This window comes from Podarcis filfolensis (assembly GCF_964270895.1).
Source record: "Podarcis filfolensis genome assembly, chromosome: 3".
NCBI classification, from domain to species: Eukaryota; Metazoa; Chordata; class Lepidosauria; order Squamata; family Lacertidae; genus Podarcis; species Podarcis filfolensis.
The window spans coordinates 61,192,057-61,218,055 of record NC_139606.1 but is presented as its reverse complement, the minus strand read 5'-3'; the positions used below and the strand labels follow the sequence as shown (position 1 = coordinate 61,218,055).

Genomic DNA, 25,999 nt, shown 5'->3' with positions numbered 1-25,999 from the left:
GGTTAAGAACAGTTTCAGGTTAAGAACGGACCTCCGGATCGAACTAAGTACGTAACAAGAGGTACCACTGTATCTATTTGTTAACAGTGCATGTTGCAAGCAGAGAAAAAGGCTGCAACTTGGGAGTGAAAGCACACCTGGCATCTTTACAACAAGCAACACAGTTTAGTGGGGGGAGCTCATACACTTTAAGCAGGATCATATTGTGGGAAGGGGATTTATAGCAATAATCACGACTAAATTTGAAAATGAAGCAAGTTGAAACCTGGAATTTTCCTTTGCACAAAAATTAAATCAGATTTAGGAAGGTGAAATCTAGTAATACTGTTCATTAGCATGTGCATAATTGCACTCCTGTTTTAGATATTTGCATAGCCATCAGGAAACAATTGATTTGTAGTACAGTATACACTATTCCCTAGGGTTTAGCAGTTTTGAGACTTCATCTGCAGAGTGGTGGTTATCAAGGCAGGTCCTAAACATTCCGCTTCCTGAGCAAAGCACGGCTTCCCCCATTCCATGTAGAGAAGCGGAACTTGAATCTTCAGCCCTGGTGATGGCATAGTATCCTCCAATGCACCCGTGTGGAGCTTTGAGACCCCTGTTGGCTTAGGGCGGTGCACAAAAAAAGATTCGTGGCACACAACTTCGTTCTCCAATAGGCTAGTGGACCTCTGGAGGAATGGCTGAGGGGCTGCCATGGCAGCTTTGTGTGGAAATTAGCTCACCTAAGTCGCCTTGAGTCGCTGTCAAAGGGAAAGGCGGGATATAAATAAATATAATTATGGTAGGGATGGCAGCGGTTGTTAAGTTTTCATTAGCTTCAATAGGTACTTGATTAAATATTAGGTGATTATAGCTTTTGTCTTGTGTGCTATCTCCCATAAAAGCAGCTAGAAGTGCAACTAAAACCACAACCCCGCGCTGACGTATGTTTAACATATACAGTATAAGGCACTGTCTCGTGCACACAGCGGACGCAATAGCACCTTGGGGATTCTGCCACCCACTTATTAGAGCGCGCTGCCGCTTCCCATCATCCCCCGAGGTCCGAAAGCGTCTCTCCTACGGTTGGGCTCCGCGCCGCGGCAAACCACACCCTTTCCAGAAACGGCGCCTTAGCGCTGCGGGATTGGCTGCAGAGCGAAGCCACGCCTCTTCCCGCTCACCCAATCGAGAGAGGGAGTGCCAAGGTTTGATTGCGCTAAGTCCTTGTCTCGCGCTCGGCGTCTTTCCGCTCATCTCTCGCTTCGGCGTCCGCGCGTGTGTGTGTGAGAGAGAGAAGTCTCGCGGTGGCGGGTGAGTTTCCCCTCCGGCAGCTGCTTCGGTCTCCGCGCGGTGCGCTCCTGCTGCGGGGCGGGCTTCGTTCAGCGTCCTGCTTTAGCCGACGGTTTGGGAAAGTCGTATGAAAGCAGCCCTTCAACGGCTGAAGAGGACCGTTGGGGCGGGGTTGGCTCTTCACGCCAGTTGTGGGCTAGCTCCCTCCCCGGCCGATAGGAAGCGGGCCTGTCGAGAGACAAACGACGGGATGCAAAAAAATAAAATTAAAAAGCAACCCGCCACCAACAGCCCCCTCACCGAATGGTAAAACTCCCCTTCCTGACCCCTCAGCTGCTGCAATGAACGAGCGAGGAAAAGGGATTCCTCTGCTTGAGACCTCTCGCCCGCTCTCCCTTCTTCCTGTCACATTGGTGAGGTCTCTGCAAAAGCTGCAGAGTTTGTCCTGGTAACAGTTTCTCATTCAGCTAATACTTTTTTTGTTTTCAATATTTTTATATCACGGTTTAATCATATTTCCAGGTCTCTGTTTACAAAAAGTCGTTTCCTTCCGTCTCTAAACGCACGGCCGTCCCTTTCTTCCGTAGAAACGTGACCCTCCGAATGGCGCGGAAGTAAAACTGCTCGCACATTTGCAAAGCTGAACCGGGTCCAGGTTGGTTTCGGATTGGATCGGAGAGCGCGGGTTGAGGTTGCTGCGTTGCAGAGGGTTGGACTAGACGACCCTGGGAGACCCTTCCAACTCTACAATTCTCAGTTTGAGGTGTTGGTGAAATGGTGGTTGTGTTAAACATCAGCTGCCTCTTGAGTTAAGGGGGGCGGGTTTGAGAAATTGTGGTTCATTCTCTTGGCTGTAAAAGTGTGGCAATGTTTTTTAGTTGTGTGTGAGAGGTGTGTCCCTTTTGAATATTAATACTGCTTCTGGAAACACATACTATGGATCGAGCTTGAGTTTGGGGGAAGTACTTTACAATTCAATGATTCAATTATTATTTCTAATAATTTATAATAATCCTTCCTTATTACTCTTTTAACTAATTGTGCTTTTACATTGCATTTATAAATATTTCATGTGGATGTATAAGTAAACCGAGTTTGTAGTTATACCCTAATTATGAAATAAACTCTTCTCTTTGCAGCTGTAGCAAATATTTGCTGAGCCCCTCTGGCAAGTGCAACAGTAATTTTTAACTGGCACTTGAGTTAATTCAAGTGCTTTGTACTATGTCTCTTGTACTGAATCTCTTAAGACAACTGCTGGAATATTATGGCGTGCCACCAGAATTGGTAAGCAAATATTATTGACAAGCTCAGGAGTGGGGATGTTTTATGGAAGTTTTGTATTAAAACAGAGTTAGAGCTATACAATTTTCGCAGTGTTTCATGACTCCATTCTGTATGCTACCATCAGCGTCTAGGGAACATGATGAGAGGATGAGAGTCTTCCTTTGGAGTTGAGGACAGTGGCAACTGTTGGCACAGTTGCATTGATCTTAGATGCTAGATGTCTTGTTGATTTCATACTTAATAGTAGTACCTTCCATAAAAACAATTGCTCCCGTGCTAGGTAGTATTTGATAATGAAAGCAGAAGTGAGTACTTTCTCTTCAGCACCATAAGAACCTGAGTATGCACATTTCATTTAAAGGTAGGTTAAATGCTTCCTTACACCATAATAACCTAACATTTGAATTCTAGCATTTATATAGTTATATCTGACTTGATGTTATTGAAAGTGGCAGATTACAGACATAATAATGTCTGGTTCATTAGTAATTTTGTTTTAGCAAAAGTTGTAGGTGGGTTACTCCTGTCATTTTATTACTTGCTGGGAGCTGCAGTTATGGTAGTTTCAACTGGGAAAGAAATTGGAATGTTGGATTCACCATGAAGTGTTCTTCTGATGAGTGTGGAGGAGTAGAGCAGGAAGACGGCTGAATGATTGAGAGAGAAACTTGTATGTCCTCCTTGGAGAGGAGGAGTCTTGCAGTTTCAGACTTGATTTCAGCACTGAAAGTGCTTAGAACTGCATTTATCACCAATAACATAGTAGTAAAGAAGAACATCATAAGGGACAAGAATTAGGAGTCCAACAATTTCCTTAACAAAAAAAAGACTATAATAAATAGCACGGAAGAGAGGCATAAACCACCCTCTATAATCTGATGGATCTATATAATGTGAGTTTACCTCTCTGTTCCACTCCCTGCTGACCTGAAGAACAAAGTGAGTCCAACTTTCTGTTCTCAGTCAGGAGGATAGTACACCAAATAGCAGAGGGGTATTCAGTAGAATAGACCTCTGATTGTGAACGCAGAGCACAGCCACCATGACTAGAGCTACCATGCTTTTCTTTAAAAGGTAGAGCCAAAAAGCTGGAAGGTTTCTCCTTCCCAGGGATGGCATGAAGTTTTCCCCTCCTGATCCTGCCTTCTTTCTGAAGAAGAGTTAGCTTTTTTCTGTTTGATTCCCTACCCTGCTGACTGAGAATCTAGAATGTTTGGTTTGATTATAGATTCTTGGATTTGCAAAGATTGCCTTTTTATTACATTTTTCTTTTTACAGCTTATACAGAGGTGTGAAGTTTGTCTTAATGCCTTTGCTCATATGATTGCATCTCATCTTCCTTCAAACACCTCTTCAAGAGCACACTTCCAACAGTTATGTGCCATCTCAAGAAGCTATGCAGTAAGATCAACATTTTTCTTTTTTCCTTAATAGTGCTTATGAAGTGTGTAAGTGTTGGCTTCTTCATAGCAATTTTACTGCATGGCTAGCTTCACATTTCTGCGCTATCAGAAACGTTCTCCAGTGTCCTTTTCCTTCACTTTTTTCTTTCTTTTCTGTCTTGGGAGTCTTCCATACATGATGATGATTAATGATATTTCTATGCCACCCTGTAACCAAAGTTATTGGTGGCATACATAAAAATGTTTAAAATAAAGTATAAGCAATGAACATAAGTTGCAGTATATGTAACACAGGACAGATTATGTAATAAAATTTAGCAAATATATGCTTTTTCACAAGCAGTTATCTCTTTGTAACTTCTACAGTTCTACACTGTGCCTTTTAATAACTTCATGTGCTATTTATTTTTGTTAATGAAATTTCTAGACTGTCCTTCATCTCACACGGTTAACACAGGGTGGTTTCCCACATAATGTAACACAGCCTCAGATAACATAAAACAGTAATAAACTTAAATTGCTAATAAAAACAACCATCAGTCAAACATGCTGGTGCAGAGTAAAACCAAAGGCCCAGGAAAACAAGCGTATTTTAATTTGGCTGTTGACTCCCAGCAAGGATGTTGCTATCTGTGCCTTCAGGAGAAGAGAATTCTATACTCATGGTGCTACGCTGCAACAGACAAGTTCCTATCCCCCATCACTGTAGCTGGTTGGTATGGGAGGAAGTATAACAGGGTTGCAGGTCATTTGAAGCTTTAAAAGTCAACACTAGCACCTTAACTGTGCCTTCTAACATAGGCATCCAATACAGATAATGCAGAATAGGTGTTAGGACAGTGCAGATCAATACTCCAGTGGCAGAATTTGCCACTAGCTGGTTAAAAGACATCTCTGGATGTCTTTAAGGGATCCCCAATGTAGAGTGCATTTCAGTAGTCTAGGTGTTACTTACCTGGGAAACCCCCTTGAACTTGGTACAGCCTCCCTTTGAGTAGACATTCACAGGATTGCACTGTCAGTGTGCTTTATTGAATCTCGCCACCCCAACCCCATTATTTCACGTCAAGTACTTTTTGACTACTGAAATAATAATAATAATAATAATAATAATTATTATTAATAATAAAAATTATTTATATCCCACCGTCCCTGGCCAGAACTGGGCTCAGGGTGGCGAGCAGCAAAATATGTAATACATTAAGACATAAAATTCAGCAATTGACTGAAATACAGCTTAAAATTGGATTAAAATCAAAATAAGATCAGATGGCTACCTGCAAATTATAACTATAGGGGTTGGGAACCAGGCTCAGCTATTTGTATGAGTCGGTGAGAAGAGTTAGAGAGGCCACTTATATGCAGGGTCTTGGCGGAACAAGGCCTGGCGGAACAGCTCCGTCTTGCAGGCCCTGCGGAAAGATGTCAAGTCCCGCAGGGCCCTGGTCTCTTGCAACAGAGCGTTCCACCAGACTGGGGCCAGGGCCAAAAAGGCCCTGGCTCTGGTCGAGGCCAGTCTAACCTCCTTGAGGTCCGGGACATCGAAGGTGTTATTGTTTGCGGACCGTAAGGTCCTCCGTGGGGCATACCAGGAGAGGCGGTTTCGTAGGTACAAGGGTCCCAGGTCATATAGGGCTTTAAAGGTTAGAACCAGCACCTTAAACCTGACCCTGTACTCCACCGGGAGCCAGTGCAGCTGATATAGCACTGGTTGGATGTGGTCCCACGGCCAAAACCCCGTAAGTGGTCTCGCCACGGCATTCTGCACCCGCTGGAGTTTCTGGGTCAACTTCATGGGCAGCCCCACATGGAGCGAATTACAGTAATCAAGCCTGGAGGTGATCATCGCATGGATCACAGTGGCTAGATCAGGACGAGAAAGATAAGGAACCAACTGCTTAACATGGCGGAGATGGAAAAATGCTGCCTTTGCTGTAGCTGTAACTTGCGCCTCCATAGAGAGGGAGGTGTCGAGGGTTACACCCAGACTCTTGACAGAAGGTGCTGGCACTTATTGCGCCCCAGCAAGGGATGGGAGTTTACCCCCCAACCCCATGTCGTCTCAACCCAACCAGAGGACCTCTGTCTTTAAAGAGTTTAGCTTCAACAGGTTCCCAAGCAACCATCCAGCCATGACCTTTTGAGAGATACAATACATAAATTAATATAGCAGGTAAAATAAACATGCTGAATCAGATGTCAATCAATTTATGGAAACAGTTTCCAACTGAAGCATTCCTGGGGAACCCCCCCCTTTTTTTTACTAAAAGTATGATTAAAATTGATGATTGGTGTTTACATTAAAATCCTGCACAGTAACAGTCACTTTTATTTGCTCAAACAGTAAGTGTTTGCATCTGCTACTAAGTTGAAAACCAGCCTACACTTTTTTAATTCCTGCAAAACACATCTATCTTAAGGTTTCAGTAATGTGCACATACATTTTATTGGCTAAAATATAGATGGCAAAGCAACAAAAGTTTTTTTATTGGTTGACAGCTGTTTTAAAAATATTCTCATTTAACTTGAAGAGGATTGCTTTATTCTTAGGTGTCCTGGGCATGGGAAAGAAAAAAGTATGGATCTACCCGAAGTTTTGTTCGCAGACTGGGGAAGTATCTTTCGTTAACTCCTTGTCCAAGGCCTCAGTTTCAGGTATAGGAGTTATTGCAAAGTGTAAGATTAATACAGTTTTAATACATTATTTAAAATCATGTTCTGTGTGGCATATAGGGGACAAACAGCAGGCATCCCTAAATGAATTCTGCTGGAACTGTGCTGTTTAGGATTTGGAAATTGGTAATAAAAATATATTTTGTGTTATGGTCGAAATGATTATTATCCAGCACTGAGAATTAAGGAGGAAAATGGACAAAGGGAAGGGGAAATCTGAAATATTTCTATGCTATGAATATGAAAAAGAAGTATTTGAGAGTCCAAAGCCAAATGATTTTGGAGACAATGAGATCATCTATTCTGTAGTACTTTGGAAAAAAAGTACTGAATACTATCTGCTAGCCATTGCAATTCAGCTAAAAGATGGTGCTGTAACTGTGCTCCTGAAAAACGAATTGAGAGAATTGTGCTCTCTCCCACCTAAGTGTTGGCTTTGGGGACATTCAGAAGAGTTATGGTGGTAGTGCCTCCAAACCTCTTGAAACAATATGTACAACCCTGCTGTTGACAGTTCTAGTTTACTTCATCTTAAATGAATGATTAGAATTTTCAAAGATAAAGACAAGGAGTAAAAAAGTGGTTGGAAGTATGGCATTGCTACCAAAGAGAGCAATAAAGAGTTGTCATGTTAGAGGCTGCTTCTTGCCATTTGTGTACAGTGGCTTGCCATACAGATCAGGTGATATTCACCATGTCTCACTTTTCTTTGCCCTTGTGGTTTGATCCATGCGGTGAGCCTCTGCCCATCACATATTGACACACAGAGGCAGGCAACCCACAGTGGCTTAATTGGTGGCTGATTTATCTGTTCTTGCTCTCAAATGGTTATTCTGCTTGCCAAATAGCTGATAGGATATCGGACAGGAGAACAACAAGGTGCTCCTGCACCACTCACTAAACAGAGAAATAATTCATTAAAATACTAGAACTAGTGGATGCTTGATATTTTTACTTTAAAAAATACTGATATACATTTATAGACTCTTAATAATATTTCTTCCCTGCTTCCTTAGGTAATCCAGAGTTTGAATTCTTTGATATCTGAGCAAAGTATTTCTAGTAGCTCTGTTACACCATCTCTTGCTGATGTTTTGTGGATGGCAGAAAATGAAAGAGAACCATACTCTAGATTTAGGTAAGTAAAACTGACATGTCTTTAGAATAAATGTATGTTTTATAATGGAATTGTCTCAGTGTCTCTTAGCTACTGCTTTCCTTACTTGAGAGACAATAACAATCAGAATTTGTTTTTTTATAAGAAAATCATCCAAGCTTTTGCAGTCACATTTATATTTCTCAGTAATGGGTTGTATCCTGAGAATGGAGAGTGAGGGAAGATGAGGAGGGTGGCTTTCTCATTCCCTTTCCTTCTGCCCACCCACCGAGAAATGCCTCTCTTGAATGTCAGGAGACCCGCCCCCCCCCAAGAACAGTGGCATGGGGGATTTTATTGAGAGAAGATTGCCCAATATGTAATAGAAGCACTTTGTACAAGTTGACTTCTGATTGTGCATAAGAATATAAGATGAACCTGCTGAATCAGGTCAGTGGCCCACCTGGTCCAGCATCCAGTTCTTTCAGTGGCCAACCAGATGCTTATAAGAAGTGAACAGGCAGGATGTGAGTACAACTGCACTCTTCTGCACCTCAGAGAAATGCCCATAAAACACAGACATATATAGAATTGTGCTGCAGAGCACCTAATGTTGAGTTCTGTCATGGTCAGATAAATATGTTTGTATATCTCTTTACAGTAATAATTTTGGCTTTTTCAGTGTTTCCTCTGTTCACTTATAAATCTATACATTGGTATTTTTTAGATTTGATGAATGGAGAGGAGTTGTGCCGGTTGCTACAAAAGGAAGTATGCAAAAATTAACTGTTGTGAATGAGGATGCGTTCAAAAAAATTTCTGCTCTTGAGAATGAATTAGCTCATCTTCGTGCACAGATTGCAGCAATTGTGGCAGTGCCTAGATCAGGAAATGATCAACCATGTAAGCCTGCCTTTGTGATTCCTGATACATGTGTCCATGCATGGCTCCTGCTCTTCATAATGTCCAGTCACACTGCCATCTCATAGCAACATTTATATAGAAAACTGTCTTGATAGTTCATTATCCTGCACACAGTGTGCATACGTTTGAAAGTTAGATATGTAGTGTAGACAAGAGAAAATGAAATAACATATATTAGAAATAGAAGTCTAGTCAACACACTAGATAGGAGAGTTATTGGGAATTTTGCCTGAATCCAAAGAACTCGCAATTATTTCTATATATTCCTAGGAGGGAACAGCATTCTTCCCCCCCCCCCTTGCAATGCTGCCTGGTAAACTTCTTTCTAGATTGAGGGAAAGATCAAAAGCAATTGTGAAATAGTATAGAGGTCTACTGTTCAAACCAAAAAGGGGGAGTCATGGCTGTTGTGTGTTGTAAAATATTCATTAATTATGTAAATGAAAGTTGGGGCTCTGTGCATTACCCATATTTTACCATTGTACCATACCAGCTGAAAATGTTACTATATTCTTCAGGATTCAGCCTTTTAGAAATGAGGATTATAAACACTTTAACAAATAAATTTGTAAACATTTTCTTTTAGCCCTTATAACTATAGTAATGTGCTTGAAAAGGTGTAATAGTGATGTCTGAAATCTTAAACTAAAGAAGGACTGTGAGTGACTTTAGTGGTGGGAGGTTGTCCAGTATAGTTTATTTACCATCCAATTCTTATCCAATTCTTTCTCCATGGAATTCATGGCAGTATTTATAATATTACATTTTACCCTTGTAATATTTCTGAGGAAACCTAGGTTAAGAGAGAGTCACTCAGTAGTTGTCATGGCTGAACAGTGATCTGAATCCAGGTCTCTCTGGTCCAAGTCTGAAATCTGCCAGAACTAGTGTAGTATAATGATTCGTCTGTTGAATAATCTTTTTAAAAGAACCTTTCAAGGTAGTATGATTTTGTTCCTTGGTGTCTTCTGTTGTTTCATGGAAGACAACTCTTGCTAGACTTTGCAGGTAGTGTTAAAAGTGCATCAAAGGACCTTCATGTCATTGTCATATCAACATTAAAGTTCCCTAATGTCACCTCTTTAATTGTTTAATAGGTTCAGGCATTGTGAATTCCTCAAACATGGCCTTTAATGCTCTTCCACAGCCAGGAGTGACTTCGACACCAGTCCCAAGTTCTCACATTGCTGTTCCTCCACCAGCACCACCATGTCCAGCTGTACCGCTATCTAATTTTGATTCCCATAATTCAGCCATTGAGCTTATTAAACAACGTCGGGCTTCAAGTAAGATAAGAAATACTACAGATAGTACAGGTTGGCAGAAGAAAAAAGCTCTTCCCACTATGATGGATGTTCTGAAGGATATAAATAAGATCAAACTAAGAGCAGTTGAGAGGTATGTTGAGCAGAATATGCGTTTGAAGATAAAATAATGAATATAAAATACGGTCAACATCTTCCCTCTGAGAAGTTATTTAAGAGTGCCTGAAACTGGTGTTATATGCACAGGTGCCTAGCTGCTGTCAGCACCCACTCCTGCTTGAATGCACTTGGACTGATGAGTGAATACATAAATTGTGCAGAGAACTCACACTGAACTAGCAAAATTATTTCCCCTGAAAATCTAAGTTGGTGCTCATAACCTTCCTTCCTTTCCCTGTTGTGCTGAGTGGGTGACAGAGACATGGCATTGAAACCTCTCTTTTTTGCTATATAATGTATTTATTTTGTATTTATTTTTATTTAACAAACTGTGTATACAACTTAACTCTAAATACAGTTGCACCTTGGTTCTCGAAGGTAATCCATTCCGGAAGTCTGTTTGACTTCCAAAACGTTCAAAAACCAAGACGCAGCTTCCAATTGGCTCCAGGAGCTTCCTGCCCTCAAGCGGAAGCTGCGTCGGACATTCGGCTTCTGAAAAACATTGAAAAACCAGAACACTTACTTCAAGGTTTTCAGCATTCGGGAGCCAAAACGTACGAGTACCAAGGCATTCAAGAACCAAGGTACTACTGTACAACCTCAAAGCGGTTTACAAAGATGATAAAAATCACATCAAGATGGCCAATAAAAATCAATTTTTAGTTAAAAACAGTTTATTTTGAAAAGGAAGATCAATAAAATCAAAAGCTAAAAATATATGTTCTACAATTTGTTGAATTCAAATAATAGTCGTAACAGGTTAGCTTCCTTTTTTCCCTAAGGAGTCTTTTCCTGGATCTGAAAATGAACTGAAATCAAGAATGAGGTGCATGATACCAAATTTGATACCTGAATGCATCAGCACATCACATAAATTTGCACGAGGTTGTGCTGTTGTGAAGGTGCCTACTTGTCATGTAGTTCAATACGTCTTGGTGTCAGCTCCCCAGACATAGATGAAGAATTGGCTACCAGTTTTATTTGAAAAGTTCAAGTGCCTCCTTCATGCTCTCACATGCAGCTGAACTCGTGGGAAAGGATCTACAGTGGACTCAATGAGTTCTTTAACTCTCTTCCCCAATACTAGGCCAGGTGCACATAGTGTCAAGTGTACAGCAAGATACCCAGAATTTACTTTGCATGAGAATGCATTGATTCTTTTCAAAGTGACCCTTTGCTTACAGAAAGCACTTTGATCCAGCGCTTTGATCCTGTTTGTCAAACAGGGAAGAAAACAACTTTCGCAGATACACCTCTGCTTGTGCCACTTCCCATGCTATTCTGAAGAGTACCCCCCAATCCTCTGAAGTAGATTTGTGAAGGCTTTGGTGGTTGAAGGGGAGAGAGGGAATACATGAAAGTTTTCTCTTTCCTGGTTGTATTGTCAGAAGCCTTCCTGGAATAAAAAAAGCCTTCTATCTGTGGAGGGTCACAGAACTGAAGAGGGTGGCAAGTAGTACTGCATGCATTTACTATGTAGGAGAAGCATCTTTGACTGAAGATTGCAAACATTTTGGCTCTCTTTCCAGATCACCAGGAGGTACACCTCTACCCAAAACAAAAAAAAGAATTGCATCACAGTGGGATCCAGCAGCTTTAATAGCAGAAGCTCTTAAAGAGAAATTTGCATCACAGAACAATGATGATTCCTTTGATAAAGAGAACAGATCCTATGGGGCTTCTCCATTTTCCAGTCCAGATACCCCAGTGGTATGTATCTGTTTGCTTTTTTCTTGTTAATGGCTTCTGTCATTTATATATGGCATCAATACTAGTGATATAGAATGAAATAGTTTGTCATTTTATTAATTATAGATATTTTTGTACAGCTCTTCTTTAAAATTGCTAGGGCAACCTACACAAGAACATATAAAGTCAGTTAAAATACACTTACAGCTTACAGTTTATATTAAAAGAAAACAGTAACAATCATAACAGGTGTAACTGTAGTACAGCATAAAAAAGATCAACAGCACTGAAGAGATCTAAAACATACTAAGAGATGTAACCAAATTTAAAAGATTAATGCTGCTACAAAAGCATTAAGCATGATTTTAAAGCTAGTGGAGGAAACTTGAGAGCGGACTTCCTGAAGGAGGCTCCCATGTTCCCATTATGATCATTTACCCATGATTAAGGATTGGGAGAGGGTTGCCTCTGCACTAGCTGAACGTCTTTCCCATCCTTGCCCAGGGCTGGCAAGGGCCTTCCATCTTCTGCATTAGGGGCCAGTAGAAGGGGGCTTACTTTCAAAGTACAGGAATGGCTTGAATTATTCTGTTGTCTTACAGAGAGGATGCCACACAGTAGCTGTACAGTTGTGATCCCAAGTTTATTTTCTTGTGATACTTTCTCTTGACCCTTATTGAATTCAGGAAATGAGTTTAAAAAATAAACTGCCATGCAGTAGTTTCAGTTATTCAGAAGCTGGTGGGAGATTTATAGATGCATTTTGAATTAAATAAATAACTGAACAACAATAATTGCATATGTATACTGCCCATATTTACAGAGACATTTAAAATACAACAGCTACATCCAAAATTAGCAAAACCAGTTATAAAAACATTAGCAAAATATACCAACATAGACACAACGGCTAAGAACAATTAAAAACCCATATAAAATGAGTTTAGCCACATAATACTAGAACATGACAAACTCAAAGTGGGAAAGGAAGTTGTGAAGCAACCCATGAAACTCTTTGTCATGAAGGGCAGTCGATTTGTTCACATTGGACATAGGAGCAGGTGATGAAATAATTCATTCTGAAAAATGAGTAAAACTTCATTGTGGCAGACTGTCCTATTACCATTTTGTTTATTTATTTTGCTAAAATATTTAGTGCATTTTTCCATCTAATATATGGAAGCCCAACATATTTCATATAAAAATGCTTCCTTTAAAACAGGTAAGTCATTTCCTAACAAATTGGTTGTTTATTTGTTAGGCCTATTTTTGACATTCTCACTCGCTCTACATTGAAGTTTCTTGCTTGGCCTGTTCATTAAGATTTGAGAAAAGTGTTAATCAACTCATATTTTCCTTTTCAATCTTTTCTAAAAATAGCATTTAAAATGTGTTTTGTTTCAGGTTGGCTGTCGCGTTTTGAAGCCAAGTATGAAGCAGCCACTTATTAGAACTAATGAGCTGATGTAGGTATCACCTGCAAAACCAGCAATTCATATTTAGCCATGGTGTAGAGCTTCTTGAGAAAAGCTCTGCCACTGGTTTCGTAGACCTTGATACTGTGCTATAAAGCAACGGCTTTTAGAGCTAGCTGTTTTTCATTAATCTATTTCAGCAGCCAAGCATCTGGAATTTGTTTGCATAAAATATTTTACCAGCAGGAGTATGTTTTACTGGTTTTTATAACAACTTTCTAGTCTGGGCTGCAGAATTTAAAGCAGACATATAAATATGTCAAAAAAAAAGGAAGAGAATAGTACCATAGAAACAAAATATAAATTAACTTGGTTATATGTAGATGATGATAATATATTTACGAAACAGTATCCTGTTCATTTGTTTTCCTGTAATGGGATTAGCTATTGTGTGAAGAGTTGATGCGTGATGTGGCTTTTGGCCTCTCCCCTGCACATTCACATTCTCGGCAGCCTTACGTCAACACATTGAGGATATCTCTGTAGAGGGAGCATGTGTCCCATCTAACACATGTAGCCTTTCCCCATCAACTGGGACCCTTATGTACGGCGCTTGCATGTGCTTGATGGGATTTCCCTTTGCAATCTTGCCCCCAATGCATTTAAAATGAGGGAGAGGTTGGGGGTGAAGACACAAAGACAGGACCAGTGGACAGAGCCCCACTTCCTCCTACATGATTGCTAATTTCATGATGGGAACATCACTGAATAGGGCTAATGTGTTGATAATAAGGAATAGCTTCCTCAAAATTATCCCGTTCTCAATTTGATTCAGTGGTGCAGCCTTATAAGATCTCAATAATTGGCACCAGTGGTGTTTGCTTGGTTTTGAGTAAGAGACCATAAATTTCATTGAATACTGTAAAAGTTTGTAAAGAAAACGCAGGAACTGTGTGCATATTTGAAATGCATGATTCAAATAAATATTGCTGTTGACTATTTGCACTCCAGCAAATTTTGCTTACAAAAGAAATCTTTTATGTCTAAACTGTATGATCATTCTCCGTGACTGAAATATTTCAGATTTCGTAGGTTGTGTATGAAGTTTTGTGGAGGAATATAAGCTATATGATATGTCATTCCCCTTGTAACTTACAGTACACTATACAGGGTGGAAGTGTTATCTAAAAAAAGTTTGCATCTCTTCTGCCACAACCATTTACAATCTGGATGCCCCGTCATACATGCAACCTAGATATTGCACAGCCCAGAGAGTTTCTGGATTTTACCCATAATGTGTGTTTATCAGGTTCTCCTCATGTATTCAAATCTTCTGGTGGACTCTTGCGGACTTTTGAGTGTTGCTTTTTATTTATTATATTTTTATTTACTTACCGTATTTATATTTTTATTTATTTTCCCAGTTAAGAGTGCATTGTTGCAAATGGGTTTTTTGTGTGGGTGGCAAGCAGAGGAAATTTGGCTCAATATATTGGTTTCCTTCCCTGCGATTAAATTGCTTCCTTCTGATAATTTGTTGCTTGATATTTTGTATTCTGTTCCATCATTGCATGGTTCTTACTCAAGGGAGAGATAACTTTTAGTTCTGTATTGATATTTGCATAGACAAAGACATTACTTGGCCTGTATCATAAATAATGTGATAGGAGTAAATGAATGTAATTTGAATGTTGGCTATGTCTGCCTGTTTAGTTATTGAGTGATGTGCCACTCTAGAGCTAACAGTACATTGATGTCTGTTTTAGTATGTCACCTCTTAATTGTAAACAATTAGCAGTGTGTGATATATAGCCTTTTAATATTTAAACAGTGGGTTAGAGATAACTTGGAAGCCATGTATGGTTGGGTGTTTTTTGTGGCAGTAATGGAAATTCTAGGACAAATTAAAAGATAGGCATTTTACATGCACTTCCCCACAAAACACACAGATTTCAATGCTTTTGAATGCATTTCCTCTTTTAATATGACTTTATTTACATAAAATACATATTTTTGTGCACAAGTTTTTTGGACCAAAACTATTGCAAAATCCAGAGGAATGTATGATTGCATTTTGAGCTGAAAGGACGATCGGAAAAATACGGAACAAATTCCTCCGTCATCCTGATTGTGAAAATGGTATCTCGGTCACATCCTTTACCGTAGATGTTAATGACCAACCCATGTATTTTAAATGTGATTAACACATGCTTCTAACCACCAGAGGGCAATCTGATACTATAGCTTTGCAAAAAAAAATAGTTTTGCCTGTCTTCCATAGACAGCACCTTTTCTTCCCAGAAGCAGAGTTTAACAACCAAATACCTTGTTTGTTTTTTTAGTCTGTTGATATTCATGCTATAAAGTTTCTAGGTCTTCGTAGATACTAAAAGAACTTGAGCGTAGAAGGCTACTTTCTCAAAAGCTGCAGTTGCCTGGTGATAAACAGGATTCCTGCATATCCAGAGGTAAATTCCCCTCTCTGTGGGCTCATTACCACATATTTCTCTACTATTGGGTTATGCCACTTGTTCTGTTAGCAGTCCCCTACACCCTGATTTGTATGGCATACCCATTCTGTTGGTGTCTTTAGAAGATTACAGCTGCACCAGCACTTGGAACTAGACCAGCTAGCTGACCAGCTATTTCTTAATGTAGTATTATGTGGACTGTAGTGACCGTGGTATTTCTTGTGTGAGTTCTTTGCCCAGTGTGCTTGCTGCTATCTTCCCCTTCTCCCTGTAGTCTGTTAATATTTATCAGTGGAGTGAAACCTCTACAAGTGCTCAATCCTCTGATGCATGGTTGTTCTGTGTCTTCTGGTGCTTGTGCGTCTCCTGATATTGTATGGGAGCTCTAACTCTTGGCAGTTGTGTTTTGCAATTATCTCTTACATTTCATACGGTCTTCTCTCCAAAACCAAAAAATCAATCTATTGCATGGCATAGAGTTACCATTGCATGGCATAGAATTAGTAATCACCTCTGTAGCCTGGATTTCTTAGATCTCCTGGATCCTGAGATGCAAATGGGACTTGAGGTTCCTTTATCTGGAGCATATTCTAGGGCTTATTTTTTATAAAGCAGAAGTGTCATCTGGTGATACACTGCTAATCATAAGAATTTTGGTGCTCTAACATACCTCCCATAATCCAGTAATCTACCCTCAAGTCATTTTTAGTATCTTAAATAATACATTTTATCTGATAAAACTTGAAACTTTTTGCTTCATCTAAGGAGTTTTGCACCTTTTAAAATACTGATTTTTTTCCCTACTGCATTTTACCATGCATTAAGCATTATTTCAAGTTAAATAAGTAGAAGGGGAAAACTCAGCTATAGAAAATATCATGCAAATAGAGACAGCACTTTGGTTGTGGTTTATTATTTTTAAATTGCTTATCTTTCATTTGATAAATGTGCACTGGCTTATATTTCACACTAGGGTTAATATAGGTTGAGTAAATTCTCTGTACTTGGTGTTGACTAACTTTTATATTTATGGATATTTATAAAACACACTGCACAGAACTCTGACACTTGGAAAATTATGGAGTGCAGGATGTTCTCAACTGCTGGAAAAGCCTGAAAACGGGATCAAAATTTTTAGCATATTGACTCATAATGCAGATTGGCATAGGCAGCCTAAGTAACAAATGGCATGGAATTGAACGTTGGGCTATAGGAATCATGTTACCCTTTCCCACCCTCATCAGTTTTTGATTTGGTAATGGAGAATTTCTACTAGCAGTCAGAAATACATGGTTTGTTTCCTTGACTCACAGATATAAAAGTTATTAGGATACTTCTGTGACCAAGAAGGGCTTCAAGAGATCCTGATGGAGGAATTTTTTTAAAAAAACAACCCTGATTAAAGAAAAATGAGAAAATAGGGGATGTTTTGACATCTAAAAGTTGAAGTGTACTCTGAGAACTTCTTACTAATTGTATGACGTGCTCTCAGAGGGCCAAACCACACGGATTGCTGTGATAAGAAGTATTACCCACTCCTGAACCAATTCTGAACTGTAGGGGGATTTTTAGAAATAGTCTAGAGTGTTCAGCGGGCTTGTAGAATTCAGCCTGTACTTATAAACAGCATCTGAAAGTGCCAGAAATTCTTGTGAAGATGCAAGCACAAAGCAAATGCTTGACTAAATTGGCTAAAATGTGAGATATGCACATATGCAAACATCATCCTTCTGTATTTTTTTTATTAACATTTATCTTTTGACATGAATACTTACAGCAGTATGTTAAAGATACAGTTTAGTTCTTGGCATCACTGCATAGCAGTCACAATTTCACACAAGGCCTTGTTCAGACCTAACACTAAACCACAGTTTTTTCTGTTTAACTTAACTGTAGTTTGTACATCCAAACCCTCCCCAGCCACCTAACTATGGCTTATATACAACCGGGATATTAGAATATGAAACCATGGTTTGAAGCTGGTTCATGATTCTCTGCTTGCTTGAACTATGTTCATCATTGCAGCCAAACTTGCTATCCTGGGTTAATCCTTTTCGTTCCAGCCTTCTACCCCAGCCACCCACATGGGGTAAGAGTTGTTAGAAAATGCTCATGCAGCCAAGTGAATCTCACTGGCAGTTTTCCAGCTCTTTCCTTCGTTCCTCCTCTGCCTAGCATTAGGGTTCCCCCCACCCATGCCATGCCAAGCTCTTCCTTTCCAGCCTGCCAACCGAGCTCCACTTTGCAATGAGAAAATTTATGCCATTTTTTTACTAGCATGTATCCAAGAGCACATGTTGAAAGCATTCCTTTGTTCTCAGCATCTTACCCCAATTTTAAAGACAAATGCAGCTTCACAAAAATCCTATCTATAGCAAGTACATGAAGCTGACCTTTGTTCTTCCCCATTTATGTGCTTTTGGCAGTTCTGCTTCTGGGAAACACTCATGACCCTTCAGTACTTAGCTCTCTGAAGTCCCCCTTTGGTCAGTATCATGCTATCACCATGGACTCAGGCAGTCCAAGGATGATTGCTCACTCAGAGTAATCATACTAGTACCAAGGTTTGAAGATTGTAAACAACGTGTGATAGCAATTATTGGGGAGAGTGTTTTTTTTAAAAAAAAATTACATAAACACTCTGTGTTACTTTGTATTCCCTTGGAAAGATGATGTTGTTTATGTGTGTCAACTGCATCAGCAATATCAAGCTCTGCTGCTGCAGAATAGTAGTAGTAGCTGATGTTACAGAAACAAAGGACAAGAAAGAGAGAGGGATTTTTGTTGACACATGAAGAAAAGTGCAAAAGGGAACTCTAGAATATGAACTGCATTGAGGTGATACTTAGCCAGCTGTCCAAAGAAATGTCCTTGAAAGGGTTCAGTTGTTGCATTCATCAGTGCTGTGCAAAGATGAACACTCTTAAAAGCTTTTTAAAATTCTCGCCACTCACAATAAGCACTCTGGGGTAGAACCATGCACTATGCTGTTCTACTATAAACTAGCCTCACTCCTAGATACAGATGCCACCCTTGGCCACTGGGCAGTCAGCAGCATTGGTGGCCAAGACAGGCTGCTCCATTGCTGGCTAGGCAGATTTTCTCTCCTGCTCCTGGAATTTCTGGAGAGGCATCTTCGCTGGCAAAGCTGCAGTAAGCGTCATTATCATGGTAGCCATGTACAAACATCAAGAGGACAAAGAGGCTGATGGTGACTGTACCAGAAACAACTGCTATATCAGCCTGAATGTGCTGTCAGATGCCTCAGAGGAACTGTGCAATGGAACCAAGAGGGCTGATGAATTGCCTGTGTATTTCCTACAGTCTTTTAAGGACTGGTTCACCACCTTCCTTAGGTTCCAAGATAGGAAAAGAAGAAAAGCAACCACCATCCAGAGCTCTAATTACAGGTAAGAAACTTGACATAATGCAGACCTTGGCCCCATAGATAGGTCTGGCAGAAGTCGGAGCCAGGAATTGATTTTTAGAAAGTTGGGAGCTGACTTCAAATATGTTCAGGTATGAAACAGAGGTTGGTAGTTTGGGGTATGTTCATGTCTGTGGAAAGAGTCCATCTTACACTGCTTATGGTTGGGAAGTTTGGTGTTTCATTCACAGCTAAGAGGGTCTCTGGAGGCAGAAGTTGGGCAAGAGTCTTTTGTGTTTACCAGGTGATTGGTAAAGCTGGGTGAGTAGTTCTTTCAGAGCTGGTGTGGGATGACTGAGTATCCACTGGAGTAGTATATGCATCCCTTCCATTATCATCAGTCATATTTTGGGGTGGCTAACAAATTTCAAAGAAATGGCCATGGAACTGCAGGGAGATGTCTTGCAGCAAGAAATTATTTTATTCAGGAGGGTTGAGAGGGAAGGATTTAGAAATGTGTAGGGCATTCTGAAGAATTGGGAGAGGAAAAGTTTATGGCTTGTGTTTGGCATGAGGTGTAACAAGTATGTTCCTGCCCCATTTTTGTAGCTAGGTAGTAGTAAGAGAACCAGTAATGTGAAGGCCATGCCATTCCTTGGCCACTGCAGAGGCAGCAGAGTGGGCAACAAACCAGCATTACACAAAACAATCCATTGTATCAATTGTGGACAAAGTGCATGGCTTGGTAAACAAACTGGTTTTAACGAACTGTGACTTGGTGTTATGCTCAAACACAATCTATTGCTTCCTTTCAGCTTAATGCATATTCATACACAATCATAGTAGCTAAAGTTTGGTCCTACATTTGGTTTTGTTAGGACCATGTGATACTATTTGGCATAGCTTTATGTAAAAAGATGTGTTTTATACTCAAGTCTAACTTCTATTTGCATGTAAAATTTATGTACCTAAATATATATATGATTGAGTATTACCAATGTTATGCTCATCATCTGTTAGCAGGAGAGGAATGGAGCAAATTTTCAGTGATCCCCAAACTAAAAAATCTTCTTTGGAGGATCCCCCCAGCCCTTCAGAACAGATTTAGGGAAGCATAGGTAGGTAGCGGAAGGGAGGGGAATAATTGGAAATTGCCTAAATCTCTGTTTTGCTGACATGCCTTCCATCAGTTCAGTGGAGAGACAGCAGTGGATGCCATCCGCTGTGCTGAAATATTTGCCACAATACAAAAGCAAGAGTTTGTTTTTGCAGTATGGTTCCCACAGAAATAAATGCTGTTGAGGGTGTCTTATGCCCATATCTAGTTAAAGAACTCAGACTGACCTGTGAATAGACTGCTTGGTACATGACCTATCAGAATAAAATTGTCCATGATAGCCATTCTTCCATTCAAAAATGAAAGAAGATAATGCCCAGAGAAATCTTGTTTTTCAGACTTGGGGAGAACATCAACATACTCTAGAATTTTTGTTTATTTGTCACTTTCAGGTAAATGTGCTTAGGAATTGCAGCCTTTATTTAAAGTGTGTTTCACTGAAATCAGTGAGACTTCTCACAAGTATATGAATATAGTTTTGGAATATTTGAGTAAATTGCAGCTAGGGTTTTAAAGTGCACTGGTATCACAATGTGGCCCACTTGCCCACCTAAATTGAAAAAGAAAGGAATCTGATAAGAATTGTAGAAAAATGTCAAAGTGGAGTTAAATATTGAAACATTCAGTAATTTATCCTTTTCAGCAATCTGTTCATCCCTCCTTTATGGTTGACTTCAATCTTCAGAAAGACGCAGAGATACCACGGTAGGTAATTAAGGTTAAAATAATAATCTATGGAATCCTAATTAGTTTTTTCTTATCCGGATATGTGGAAGAAAATCTTGAACAGTCTTTGCTATAGTTTTGACAAGTTAATGCTGTTATTACTATTTATATAAAGCTCCTTTCTTCACAGAGTGAAATGTGGCTTCAAAGTCCATTTTCACACTAATCTAAAGAGATCACACTAGTATTTTATTTTTTCAACCTAAGCTTTCCTTTCTGTCTTGGGACTTACTAAGGTTTACATTCCTTTGGCTTGGAGACTCTGTGGCTCTTGCTGTGTATTTCTTAGTTCTGGTTTTTGGCAAATCACTGATATTTCACTTCTTAATGCTTGCTTTTAGTATCTGTTTTTTAAACTAATGGAAGTAGCACTTCAAGACATTCATTCACACAACCAGGTTTCTCCTACAGTAGGTTGTAATTTATCATGTGCTGGTGGCACAGATAGAGCTCCCTTATTAAACGAACAGTGCACTCATCTGTGTCAGGGAAGCTGAGACAGAAAAAACTGATTACCGCTCTAGCTGTGTGAATTGGCTATATGGAGTTGCTATAGGCCTCATTAAGGCAATGAAAGTGTGGGTGTTTCCTAAGCACAGATGTACCATATCTCGTCCAGAGAACTCTGAGTTTAATCAAAATGTAATGCTGTTGTGTAGCTGTATGTCATAGAGTTCTTGAGCATTGTTCTTCAGTGAATTTCTTGCAGTATGTTGCAACTAAAATGTGTGCCTGAAGCTCTGTTTGCTCAGTACACTTTCTTCCACATTGTACAAAGGGAGAAAAAGCTTTATATTTCAATCTCTGAGCAGAAGCAAGCTCTTGATTTGACTTGCAAACAAAATGTTCTTTTGCATTGTTGTGAGTTTGCTTTTCTGCTGTGTTCCAATTCAGGCAACACCTAAGATTTCATGGTAGTTGACTTGTTCCTTATTTTGATGATGAATTTTTTGAAATCAAAGGATAGTTAAACTTTATGATGATTCACATTTCCATTGCAGGGTGCATATGGAAGAATGGGCCGACATGTAATTGTATGTACTCACTTGCCTTTTGAAATTAATCTGTCATAGAAACTCCCTCATAATTGTATAACAGTTTGGTTATCATGGAAATTAAGGAGTACTTATGTAATAAGCAATTTTATGGCAAATCTGGAAGTAGATCACACCTAATAGTCACATAACTTATATGTGACTAGTGTAAAAAAAATAATGGATTGGATGATTTTCAAGATGATTTTTCTTTAAATTGTTAAACACACCACACTCTCAAACAAGTCTAGAAAACCTTGTATTTTTCTCTGAATTTCAGCAGCCCAAAATAAGATGTAACTATCATCATGAAATGTGCTTGGTGAAGCACTAGCAGATAAGCAAAACCATTAATGGTTCTACTTGTATATAGGAGAAAGTGAGTACAGAAAATTTCCCCCGTATATATTCAGTGATCAGTTACTGTACTCCCATATTTCTGCTAATTTTGGCATGCAAAACTGAGTTCATGAGATTCAAAATGAGCTGTTTGTGATTGTTGTAGGTAGAGTACTTCTCATTATATGATAAAAAGAATGAGCTTATGTCTGACACGAAATATGACTTTCAACAAATTTTTGGTGGGGTGTGCCTCTACTCCCAATGATTGTGGATACATCTCAGCATATTCAATTACTGCAAAATTTCAACAAGATCCATGATTACGATGAAGCCCTTGCTTATTTTCCCTAAGTGTTTAGTTCTCCAAGCTTCATCGGGTTGCAGTTTGCCACCATGTTCCTAAATAAGGTAAAATTTTGTGACAAATATGGACAGATCATTTAAAAATACGAGGAGGTAGGGATTGGCAACGACTGAACTGGGTTCAGCTTAACTAGAGCAGTGTGGCTTAACACTACGGAGCCGCAGGTCTATCAAGCATTCAAATAAATTGCCCTTCTAATCTAATCCTTGGGCAACTGAAAACAGGCCGGACTAAAATGAGATGACTTTTGATAGCCATCAGAAAGTAATGGATGCTTAGAGGTTAAGGCCTTTATCTGCAAACAAAAGTGTATTAATAGTCTAACATCTTTACAAATGCTTCCAATACTAAAACTAACAGTATTTTGTTCACAGTGCCATTGTTTATATAGGTAGCTTTCCCATAATACTTTGTTATTTCGGTATGGGATCAGTAGCGCCTTATATGTACAGGAGACACACATGTGCGAATATAAACAGGTCACAGATACAGTCATCAAAAGAGACATCTGGAAACATTTAAACTGTACAACTCTTCCCTTTTGGATTTGATAGGAAATACTGTTCTTGCAGTGAGAAGAATGCCAGTCTTTTACCTAAAGTGGCATAAAATGGTTAACAAAATGGGGCACCACCATGAAAAAGCTTTGTGTACACAGAATAACCTTACATCAAGGTTCTTAGATTCCTTGTCCAGTGCACCAAATACAAAAATTAAAAAGGCTTTAATTGTTTAAAATGAGACGCTTTTCTCTTGCATGGCCAGATGTCCTTCTGACGGTGCTGGTGGTGGGTTTTAATGTGCAGCCCAGCTGCCAGACTGAAGACTGTACATTGCTTTAAGCCGTCATTCACAAACACACGTCACAGCATGACCCAAAGTGAATGCAATAGATAACCAAGAATGCATTGGTCTTGCCTGTATCCTCTAATCCTCTTATTTGTTGGTACCTGCCTACTGCCCCAGCTTCAGCACTACTGAAAAGCTTCTCATTCAAGCAGTTTGTGATCAGAAGTGATGAATGGCTTCAGATAGTAAGATGAGGAAGTGGGATTTGGCTGAACTTTAGGGCCAAACCCCGAAGTGGTGTAAGTTTAGTTGTGGAGGATATCTGTCGCTTTGGCTTTCCTCCCTGATTTCTTCGCTTCCTGCATTGTTGACCATGGCCCAACAGACCCCTTAGGGTTTTGTTCACTGTTGTGAAAGGTAGTAGCACTGCAGCAGAGTGCTAAGCCAGCACTATGGGGCTTCTCCTTCATTTAAAGTCTGTTCTTCATTTTCAGTCATTGGGACTGTGTGGTCAGTGCTCCTGCTGCTGCTGTATTGCTTATGAAGCAGACTTCTCCACTTGGTCTTGTTCCTCCTCAGATGGTTCAGCATGTTTTCAGATAAGGGTGTGTTCCCAGTAAAGTTGGCCCATTCTTCAAAGAGTGGCTCTACAATGTAGGTCATGAAGCCTGAGGGAAAACACGAGGCAGAGCATATCAGCAGCTAAGTCAGCTAGGCCTTCCCACTAGTACAAAGCTTGAAATAAAACCTGTGGACCATGTTTTCTTCAGCAGTAATGGGGGGGTGGGGCAGGGGGGAAATGGCAACATTGGAGCCTCATGTAGCTTCAGGCCTTCAATTTATTTAAATTTAATGTAAATTTATGTTAATTAAGCTGGCAACACCACCAGTTGCTTCTACGTCAACTCCTTTCTTCTGCTGTTTTCAGCAATGGAAATTGTCTAATAAAAAAGGGCAATGGTATACCACTTGAACTGTGCAGACTTGCCCCATGCAGAAGCTTGAATTAGTTGTCTAATCCAATTTTAAGTTTAAATTGAATTAAATTTGCATTTGTTTAATTCCTGCAGAGACATTGACCTAGCTCATCTATTAGTGCCCCCTGTCCTGAGAGCTTATTAACTAGTTCAGGAAGTCTTAGGGCTACTTTGCACAATCCAGAAAAGGATATTACAATTGTATATTTTCATGGTGACCACCGTTATAATGTGAACGGGAACTGGAACTGAGAACTCCTGATAAACATCTGTTCAGTGTCTGAAACAGTAATTAGAGGTGGGCCATAAATTGTTGCGAACACATTTCATGTGATGCTGCTACTATTATAAAAATATCAGACATTTATCTTTTTGAATTTGATCTCTGGGTAAATTCATATTTAATTACTCAAAGAAGACAGACACCAAAACAATTTAATCTGTCATTGATTTTAACCATAGCTGGTCCAACTTTTGAATACCCCAAAGCTCAGAGAAAAGTAGAAGCATTTCTTTGAGCAAAACATTTAAAGGTTATAACTATCTTATTTTGTTTGGCAGGCACAGGACCAAAAGACAGATGATTTATTTTTAACTGGAAAACAACCATTGAGATATTCAACTAACGAGCCTTATCCTTCAATTCTGTCCTAGACTTAACAGGACTTTGTAAATAGTCTATCCAGGTTTGGGGGAGAATGGAAGTTTTTTGTATCTTAGTGACTTGAATCATTTGAAAGAGGTGAAGGTAAATTAAATCCTCCAGTTGCTTATTCAAAATGTGCAAAACTGGGGTGCATCCCACCTCTCAACTTCGCAGGCGCATGTGCTTTGATGTGTACAAAGGGGGAAAGGGGAAGATGTGAAGGATTCCTGGAAAACCACAAACAACTTGGTCCTTCACAAATACAGGATTTCAGATTTTGTTTCCTTGTTAAGTATTTAATTGAGGCTGTGTTGCAGAAGGTAAGCAACAAGGTTCATCTAGAGGTACTTCATGCAGCACCCTTTTTTACTGGGTTGGTGGTCATGAATTCTGTTTTTTTTATTATAGCTAGTAATGGAACCAATGTCTGTCCCATTACACATAGATTTTTCTCCTCAGTTTCACGCTGAAAGTGATTTGGAAACAGGAACACGGAGCATGGTGTCTACATTATATCTACTTTTCTGTCTGGTAAGGAGGCTTCAGGTGGTGGTGGGACTATTCTGTTTCTTCAAAATTTTGCAAAATGGGTTTTGACATAGCAACAGGACATAGGGAAAGAGCTTTTACCACCACATGCAGCTCTCCATCTGCTGTCTGTTTCCAGCCTTAAAAATGTCTGAGGCTTCATTTTCATATTTCATCTTTCACTCTCCTTCCCCACCCCCCGCATTTCACTTGTCTGACAAAGCATCAGATCATGCGAGTGAAAGATTCCATACAGCTGATCTGCCCTGTATGTACTTTTTAGTTACAAAAAAGTATATACTTTTTGTATATACTTTTTTGTTGCAGCTTAAATTGGTCTCCTGGATTGTTTGCAAAACTAATTTGACATTGGGTAACTTTTACATAAATAATCTATTTGTGCTTTGGTTTATGGTCAGGCTAAGGATGGAAGGCATTGCATACTC

At 39.6% G+C, this 25,999-nt stretch overlaps 3 protein-coding genes across 19 annotated transcripts in view; 2 read left to right on the top strand and 1 right to left on the bottom strand.

Moving 5' to 3' along the window:
* Nucleotides 1–1,046: 1,046 nt before the first annotated feature.
* On the top strand, nucleotides 1,047–14,207 carry MTFR2 (mitochondrial fission regulator 2). 13 transcript variants are annotated; one of them, XM_083607818.1, is made up of 10 exons: nucleotides 1,071–1,193; nucleotides 1,866–1,933; nucleotides 2,418–2,565; nucleotides 3,844–3,966; nucleotides 6,519–6,623; nucleotides 7,658–7,779; nucleotides 8,465–8,640; nucleotides 9,759–10,059; nucleotides 11,618–11,798; nucleotides 13,182–14,207. In XM_083607818.1, exons 3-10 carry the CDS (start codon nucleotides 2,503–2,505, stop codon nucleotides 13,245–13,247), a joined length of 1,137 nt encoding a protein of 378 aa, XP_083463944.1. In that variant the 5' UTR covers nucleotides 1,071–1,193; nucleotides 1,866–1,933; nucleotides 2,418–2,502; the 3' UTR covers nucleotides 13,248–14,207. The 13 variants fall into 13 exon arrangements, with proteins under 13 accessions (XP_083463940.1, XP_083463944.1, XP_083463939.1 ...); XM_083607815.1 differs by having other exon boundaries at nucleotides 1,148–1,299; XM_083607817.1 differs by lacking the exon at nucleotides 1,071–1,193 and adding an exon at nucleotides 1,230–1,299 and having other exon boundaries at nucleotides 1,801–1,933.
* Nucleotides 14,208–14,350: 143 nt separating this feature from the next.
* LOC310760002 (uncharacterized protein) lies at nucleotides 14,351–25,995 on the top strand. Its single transcript, XM_083607861.1, has 4 exons — nucleotides 14,351–19,073; nucleotides 20,791–20,852; nucleotides 21,875–22,657; nucleotides 24,941–25,995. Exons 1-3 carry the CDS (start codon nucleotides 18,832–18,834, stop codon nucleotides 21,928–21,930), a joined length of 360 nt encoding a protein of 119 aa, XP_083463987.1. The 5' UTR covers nucleotides 14,351–18,831; the 3' UTR covers nucleotides 21,931–22,657; nucleotides 24,941–25,995.
* Nucleotides 22,904–25,999, bottom strand: part of PDE7B (phosphodiesterase 7B) — a 166,502-nt gene continuing 163,406 nt past the window's right edge. For all 5 annotated transcript variants that reach the window (XR_014546670.1, XR_014546671.1, XM_083607790.1 and 2 more), the window contains one exon: nucleotides 22,904–24,070. Coding sequence is in view for 3 of the 5 variants with exons in the window: in XM_083607790.1 (XP_083463916.1) it covers nucleotides 23,853–24,070 (218 nt within the window). In the remaining 2 variants the exon portion in view is untranslated. The remainder of the gene's footprint in view (nucleotides 24,071–25,999) is intronic.